We start from the raw sequence: 8,144 nt of genomic DNA, 5'->3' as shown, positions 1-8,144 counted from the left end.
GCTGCTTGTAGCTCAGCATATGTAGTTTTAGATCACATTTAATAATGGTGGATGGTTGTCCTTTAGAATGGCTTCTTATTGCTTTATATTTCCTGACCATAAATACACTCAAGCAGCTATATTTTTCTTTCTTGAGCGAGGTAAAAGTGTTGTACCCTATTTTTACCGCCTTCTGACCGGTGGTGCACGGCAACAGTCGGGGGTAGGGCACAGTTGTGTTACACTGTGTTTACATGAAGCTCCAGTTACTCTGGCAATTTCCCAGGTATCCCCAATAAAAACACCTTAAACCATAACAGTGAGACAGAGAATTTGAGCAGTGCTGACAGCTTATATTTTCATACACAGAGCTGGATGTTAGCATAGGGGTGTTACTTGGTTTTTGGTGAAAGATAAGCATAAAAACCCAGCAGTGAACTTTTGGTGCCCTTTGGATAGCATAAACTGTCTCTTTCAGATTAATGTATTTTTAGTGTGTCATGTGAAAGGACAGACTACTATCTAAAAATAGAAAAACATAAATTAGAGTTCTCTTGGGTATTTTGTTGTTTCTGTAAGAAAGAATAAGGGAAACTGTGTTCTGATGATAATAACAATATTGATAATAAAAAAAAAAACAATAATGAGACCAATATGCCACATTTCAAGATATTAAGTTGTTAAAAATATTTTTATATGCAATAATGTTTTTATTTAGACATTAACAACACGACTTGATTAAATTATGAAATGTGAAACCCGTTCTTAATTTTTTTTTTCCATTCTTTCTTGAAGGAACAAACATTCTTCTTTTCAATTATTTCATATTCATGTGTTGAATCACATCAGGAATGTATATAAATGTTTTGTATATCTTTATTCTGATTAATCAAATTTAAGAGTGAATTTGACCAGCAGTAGGAGTAGACAGATTAAAATTTTCCTGATGAACTGACAAATAATTAAATAAATACTGAAATAATAATATTAGAGTTATAAATAATGAATTAATCGAGAAATTAAATGGCATTTTTTATTTTGGATTTCATAAAGTATAGACATTCTTTTACAAAAATAGAATTTTTGTATTGATTTAGTGTATTTATATTACAGCTTTATTTCAACTACATATTCATTTGACATTCTACAAAGGGTTTGGTGGGTGGTTGGTTAATCTAGTTAAGAATCAAACTTCTTGCATTTAAAATAAAATATGTCAATTTTGAAGAAAAAAATGTCAGAAAAAATGGATGCTACGAGAAACCAAGAGCTGTGTTTTTTTTTTTTTGTGTGTGTTTTTTTTGTTTGTTTTTTTTGTACATGGTGTTTCTTATATTGTTGACATCTCAAAACAATTGAACGAGTAAACCGAAGGCTCCTAAACTCTGTCTCTGGTCGAAAACTATACAAACACTGAATAAAATCTCAAACTGTAACAAAGAATTTATTTTGCCTGTGTCAGATATGTGTCCTGTAACTTCAAATTTGCGTTTGTTTTACTTCCTGACGGTTGATAAGGCGCGTGGGGGGAATTCAGTGCACCTAAAGACGTCACAGCCCCGGATGAATTCACCTGTTTCGGGGCGTGGCCAGAGACGGGCTCAGTATCAGCCACGTCCATAAGAGGTCTGTAGTTCTGCGATCAGAGTGCAACAACGATTACCTGGTTTTAGGTCAAGGTGGAAATACAGGTCACAGGTTCGTTTATTTTCCAGCTACATTGGACTTTTCTCTTTTAAATTTTTTGTGGTTTGTCGACGTTTGCGTTGGTGTTCCGGAGCCGGAGGATTCGTTTTTTTTTTTTTTGTCTCCATTATCACAATGCGGGGACTACTTGCCGCAGTCCTCCTACTGTCCATTCTGAAAGGTAAACACCACCTTTTTGCTTTCTGTCTTTGTTTTATGTTAAACTTCTGCGTGTATGTATTGGTGTCATTTATTTGTTTCGTTTTAAGTCAAACTATATGAAGTATCGGTCACGTGACGGTGTTTGTTAGATAAACTATCTTGTTGAAATGTTTTTTTTTTTTGTGTCAAAATCGATGTTTATACGGTTTATTTTTACCTAAATGTGCTTTTGTTTATACTGTTAAGATTATTTATTATCTGGCCACATTGTTGCTTCACAGGCTACAGATGATAAGGGATTTGGCAATAAAAATATTTATATATATCTTTTTTTTTCTTGGGGAAAAAAAACCCGTTTAAGAGTCACACCTTCTTGGACCCATTTAGTTTGAAGTAGTTTAGGTTTGATGGGGGGAATAGTTTGTCTTCCACCTTTGTGGATGAGAGGCTTGCAGTTTCACTGAGAGCTATTTCGGTGCTTCTGTGCTACCGGTCTTTCTGGTTTTACCAGTCTGAACTGAATTCCTTGTTTGCAAGAGGCCCTTATACGCATTGTTTCACTCTTGCCTCTTCCCCAGACACACACAAAGACAGTCCAGACCTCTGAAGCAGCTTCCTTTTTCACAAGGGTTTTCATCTGAAACATGTTACCTTGTCTCCACAGACTCAGCTTGTATCCAAGTGAATGTACCCGAGACACAGCGGTCCACCGCTCTGTTTGGCTCAGTGATCCTCCGCTGTGACTACTCCACCTCGGCAAACCTCCAAGAGGTTCTCGTCACATGGAGGTACAAGTCCTTCTGCAAGGATCCTGTGCTGGAGTACTACTCCACAGGTAAAATGGATGTCTCTCAGGTCAGAGAGCAAGCCTGGTGTATTTGGTGCAACGGTTGGCGTTCCTTCCTGTTCATGTTTGTCATCAAACCATTTTGTACCCATGTACTTCATCAATTTAGAGTTTATCTCTTAAATTAAGTATTTCAATAAATCATAGAGCAAAAACAAATCTCACATTTTTTACTTTTCTATTGCGTGCTATTTTCATAGAATGCAATTCTTACCCTTGTCTAGACCAGCTTATTTTTATGAAATGGTAGAGATCGTGAAACTGATAAAACTAGAACAGGTTTGAGCGACATCTTGCTGGTAGCTAATGTTTGTTTGAGTCACATGCCCACATTTTGTTACAGAAGACTATGACTAGATGAATAAATTACTTTAATTTGTTTTAAACACCCCTAAAACTGGCTAAAAGATTTGTTTGAAAAAACGATTTTGCATTTGCAAAGATGCCTCTGTATGGCTTCTTTAAGCCAGTGTTTGTAACAAGCATGTCTTTGCATGCTTAAATAAGCTTCTAAAATCAATTAATGGAAGTGTTGCAAATTTTACCATTGTCCTATTGTAAATCTGGGTTTGGGAACTGGAGAAATTTTAAACTATAAATTATCTTGCTCTTCTCAACTGGATGCTCAAATGCAGGTTTCCTCTGCAGCCTTGGGTGTAGGCTCTTATGCTTTTGGTTAATGTTATGTATAAAATTGTTGCATTTTCTAAATAAATTGCATTTCTCTTTCACTTAAACTCATTCACACAACCTCTATAACCCTTTTTAGTAAAAAAAATCTAAAATGCTTCAACAAATCTGAAATTTGAAGCTGATTATTATTATTTTATTTTTTTTTTTTTAATGGAAAATGTTTAGGGACGCTTTAATTCAATTGGGGAAGTGATGGAGTTGGGATTTAAACCATGCCTTTTGATTTTTAACAGCTTACCAGTCTGCGCTGCAGCTGGGACAGGACCCGGCGAATGACTGTCCTGACCGTCAGCGGACGGTGCGAACCGTAATCCAGAAGAGAGGAAGCAGTGAGCCGACTCTGGGAACTGAATATCGGGAGCGAAAGATCACCATCCAAAATAGTGCGTCCATGCAAGTTTATATATAATGTTGGTTTCATTTAAGTAGGAGATCACTTTATTTCACCCCATCTTGAAGAAAATTACCGAAGCAGTTTTTTTTTTTTGAATGGACTTAAAAGATTGCAACATCTGTGATAGAGTCCGATATTTTGTGATTGGGTGATTTACTTCAGAGGGATTTAACACCATGCTTCCGACCATATTGCTCAATCCAACTAGTTTAGAAATGAATAATAAAAAAAAAGAAACAAGAATCTTTGGTTTTGTCTGGAAAACTGAAATTTAACTGTGGGTCCTTTTGTATGTTTTGCACAGAGGCAGACTTGGTGATTAATGAGGTGATGTGGATGGACAACGGGGTTTACTTCTGTGCTGTGGATGCTCCCGGAGACACCACCGGTGACTCAGACAAAGAAATCAAGCTCATCGTCTACCGTAAGAAACAGTGGAATATTTAAAACGAGAAAGTTATCTTTTAGGATCTTCCCTTTTGTAACACAGTCCACCATGGTTTCTTTTCTTCTCCTCTCCTAGACTGGCTCACCGTGTTGTTCATTGTCATCGGTGCCCTCCTCCTGCTCATGCTCATCTTTATCTGCTGCTGCCAGTGCTGCCCGCAGATTTGCTGCTGCTATGTCCGCTGTCCATGCTGCCCACAGAAATGCTGCTGCCCTGAAAAAGGTTGAGATCTTTGCTCTTCTAACAATCAGATGGTCTGCAATAAAGCATCAAAGCTGAAAAGACATGTGCCAAATAACAAAAGAAATTGAATTTTCACTTTTGCCACAGTAGTTATTTATACTTTTGTAAGACTTTTTTTTTTTTCTTTTAGGGTTTCTTACAGTTTTTGATAAACATTACATTTGTTACCTTTCAGCTGTCATGCAACATCGCATGATGAAGGATGCTCAAAGGGCCATGTCTCCTTGGATGAATGGACAGCCAGTATATGCACCAATGAGCCAAGTCCCCTCACAGATGAACCCATCCCTCTATGCAGGTACACAAACAGCTAATGCTACCAAGACCACTAAATGACATATTATCTAACATGGGGAAATAGCTTCATTTCAATCTCTTATTACTCCTGCAAACCCGTACAATTTGTAAACATCTGCTGTTTTTGTTTTTTTGAATGCTTGTTGGTGTGCTGATCAAACTTTCCTATCTGTGTGAGGCTTATTAACTGCTGTTAACGGTAGTTTCAAGCTGGAGTTTCTTTAACAGTCTTATTATAAGATCCAAAAATAAAATAAAAATTCACAGTTAAAAGTTTAGCTGAAAACAACTGTGAATGCAGCTCTTTGCAGTGAACTGACGAGCACTTTAAAAAAAGAGTGGCAAATTAAAATTCGGGAAGAACGGAGAGAATAGCCTAATACAATCCCGAGGATAATTTACCTACTTGGTCTTCATCCTCAAATGTTTGCCTTGATTTCTTAACCTATACAGGCTAAAAGCTATACTGAGAGAGATTTAAACAGTTTACCTCAGTTTTGTCCAGTTATAGCAGACAAAACCGAGCTGGGTGTGGAGCTGGGTCTGTGTTAGTACATGAAATGGTGGAACGTGTAGTAATTTAATAGATGTATGAATCTCACTTAAATGTGTTGTGAACCTGTTTTATTGGTTGTTTAGGATCTGTGAAGAGCATCCCGATGAAGCCAATGCCTCTGCCTCCCCCTCAGTCTACAAATTACAGCATGCCCCCTCCCAGCGTCCAAAGCAACCACAATTCTGCCAATACCAATCAGATGCTCGACTACCTGGAGAGGCAGGTGCGGGGGATGGATGTAACAAGTCCTCTTCTACAGGTATACTCCCCCCTCTTGATGTTTAAACCCGAGAGCAGTCAAATGATTGGATAGTTTACATGAGAACCCTGTTTGACACTATTCCTATGGACGTTAATTTATCTTCCTTTGAATATTTTCCCTTTTTTTTATTTAGAAGCTAATAAAAATCATGAATTATGGTAAATTTATATTATTTCAATAATTTTGAAATTTTAGCTTTTTGTAGCTGGTAAAATATCCAGTTATTGACCTAGCCAGAAATGCACTGTATGAAATGAGCTTGTCGCCTTCTGTAACTTTTAAACAGATCCAGTGCTTTTGTTAAAAACACACATCTGTACATTTAGCGTTTACTTTTTAAAAAAAATACATAATTTTGGTGCATTAATTGCCTCATCTACCATCCTTAATGAGCTCTTAACAAATCCATTTTTCCATACCTTATGTTGTGCATCATGACCTTAACGCATGTGCCTGCATTTTCAGTTTTCCCTCATGAGGACTTATGAATGTCAAAACATAATTAGTCAAATAATAACTGGCCAGTTCATGCCCATGTCCACCACTTGACACGGTGGAGGGCTTTAAGTGTCTCCATGATCCTCAGGCCCATGTTGTGCAGGGGTTTGGCCTCTAGTTGGTTGGGGTAAGGCTAAATTTATTTTTAAATATTAAATGCGACCTGTCCAGGGTGTACCCAGCCTCTTGCCCATTAAATCCTGAGGATGGGCACCAGCAGCCCTCGCGACCCCAACAGGGATAAGCATGACAGAAAATGGGTGGATGGAATATTAAATGCAATCTTTCAGCCGGAGTCCTGTCTCTTTTGCATTTTTTATTTTTTTTATTTTTTTTCTCATATGGGAAGCAGGAGAGGCTTAGATGTTTCTGCCAATTACTTGCTTTAAGCATAAACATGATAAACTTTGTAGTAAATCCTTGAACATCCAACCACTTTTTCTTCTTCCTTCTCTTGCATTGAAGATCTAGGTCACAGTACACATTATTTATTGTTCTTGTGCATAACAAATGTTTTTTACAAATTGAAATAAACTTTTTTGTTTTATTTATTTTTTTCCCCTGTCAGTCCGCACCACCCTCCCACATGCAGCAGATGCCACCTCCTCCCCAGCACATGTCCGTCCCATTTTCTCCTGGGCCTCCCAGTATGATCTCCGCTCTCGATGACCATCCAGTGGATCGCCGCGTCATTACACTTCCACCGATCAGGGAAAATCAGTCGGGAAGACCCCCAGCGCCAAAAACCCGCCCTCCAAGCTCCAGCGAGAGCAGCCGCAGCGGCTTTGGTCGCCATGATGAGCGTGGACCATCAGGCGGGAGGCGCTACCCCTCGCCGGCCAGATCTAGAGGCATTCCCCGGAGCTACAGCGAGGAGTCTCTGGACGGGAGAGGTCGCACCAGATTAAGGCCGGAAGTGGATCGTCCTCGCTCCCGTTCCAGGGATGATTTGTTTGACAGCAGGTCCAGAGGAAACTACTCTCCTCCAGCAACAAGACGCTCCAGAGGATCTTGGAGCTCTGATGAGGCCAGCAGCAGAGGAGCGTCAGGGGGTAGAAGAGGAGGAGGAGGAGGAGGCTGGTCTGACAAACCTCCCAAGTACACAGAGTACGAGCCAGGACAGAAACCAGGACATCGGAGGAATGATCCCTACTCAGTAAGTTACTTATCGTTTTTAAGTAAACGCAGAAACGATCGCAATAGACAAGATAAAATGTTTGGCATTACCCTCATCAGTTCTGAAGTGGATCTAAAGTTGGTTTGTCTCCCTCACAGGAAAGAAGTAACCGCAGCGGCAACAGTGTTGTCATCTAAGCTGTTCAACAGTGAAACACTTTCTGTCCTCCGGCAAATGTGCACAACTCATCTGCTCTGTCTTGTTATGGGTAATTTTTTTCAAAAGAAAGATGGCCCAACTGTTTTATTAGTGCTTAAATTGATGGAAAAAAAGGCCTCAAGATGGAAATCTGGTTGAAAGACTCAAAGAAGCCCATAAATTGCGAAGAACTGCGACTTTCTGTGATATTATTTTTTTCTGAGTCACACTCCCCTCTGCTGGCTTATTTGTATATTTTAAAATATTCTGAGGGGAAGTTGAAGTCAAAGCTTGGTGTTAGATTGTTATGTACAGCTCAGGTTTGTTGTGCAGCAGCACAAGTAAGTCTTAGTTGTAATGAAACATGATATGCTTATGCAGTTGCAGTCAGTGCCAGTAAACCAACTACAGCTGTTACATTGACCTGTTTGAACCCTTGAAAATATGAAAGACTCTCGTGCTTTTTATGTCTAATGTTATCATTGTTGTAAATCTTATTTTCACATCCTGGGTGTCTTGGAGTGGACAAAATTATTTTCTAAAGTTGTGAAGGAAATATGACATTTGCACTTGGTGCTCACAAATAATAATAATAATAATAATAATAAAAAAAAAAAACTTCTGAACATTGTATGTAAATAACCAATATGCATAAAAGTGATGTAGGACACACTCAAAGCTTTATTTTACTTTGATTGTACGTTTTTCCCTTTTTGTTTTTAAAACAATGTACAGTTGGTTTGAATTTATTAATAATAAACTTT

At 38.5% G+C, this 8,144-nt stretch overlaps 1 protein-coding gene across 1 annotated transcript; it reads left to right on the top strand.

The window, feature by feature from the left end:
* The first annotated feature begins 1,544 nt into the window (after positions 1-1,544).
* Positions 1,545-7,977, top strand: ildr1a (immunoglobulin-like domain containing receptor 1a). Its single transcript, XM_036136102.1, has 9 exons — positions 1,545-1,846; positions 2,492-2,662; positions 3,601-3,750; positions 4,066-4,185; positions 4,285-4,431; positions 4,628-4,750; positions 5,389-5,564; positions 6,634-7,221; positions 7,341-7,977. Exons 1-9 carry the CDS (start codon positions 1,801-1,803, stop codon positions 7,377-7,379), a joined length of 1,560 nt encoding a protein of 519 aa, XP_035991995.1. The 5' UTR covers positions 1,545-1,800; the 3' UTR covers positions 7,380-7,977.
* The last annotated feature ends 167 nt before the right edge of the window (positions 7,978-8,144 follow it).

Source organism: Fundulus heteroclitus, chromosome 4 (genome assembly GCF_011125445.2).
Source record: "Fundulus heteroclitus isolate FHET01 chromosome 4, MU-UCD_Fhet_4.1, whole genome shotgun sequence".
Classification (NCBI taxonomy): Eukaryota; Metazoa; Chordata; class Actinopteri; order Cyprinodontiformes; family Fundulidae; genus Fundulus; species Fundulus heteroclitus.
This window is presented reverse-complemented; position numbering and strand designations above follow the sequence as displayed.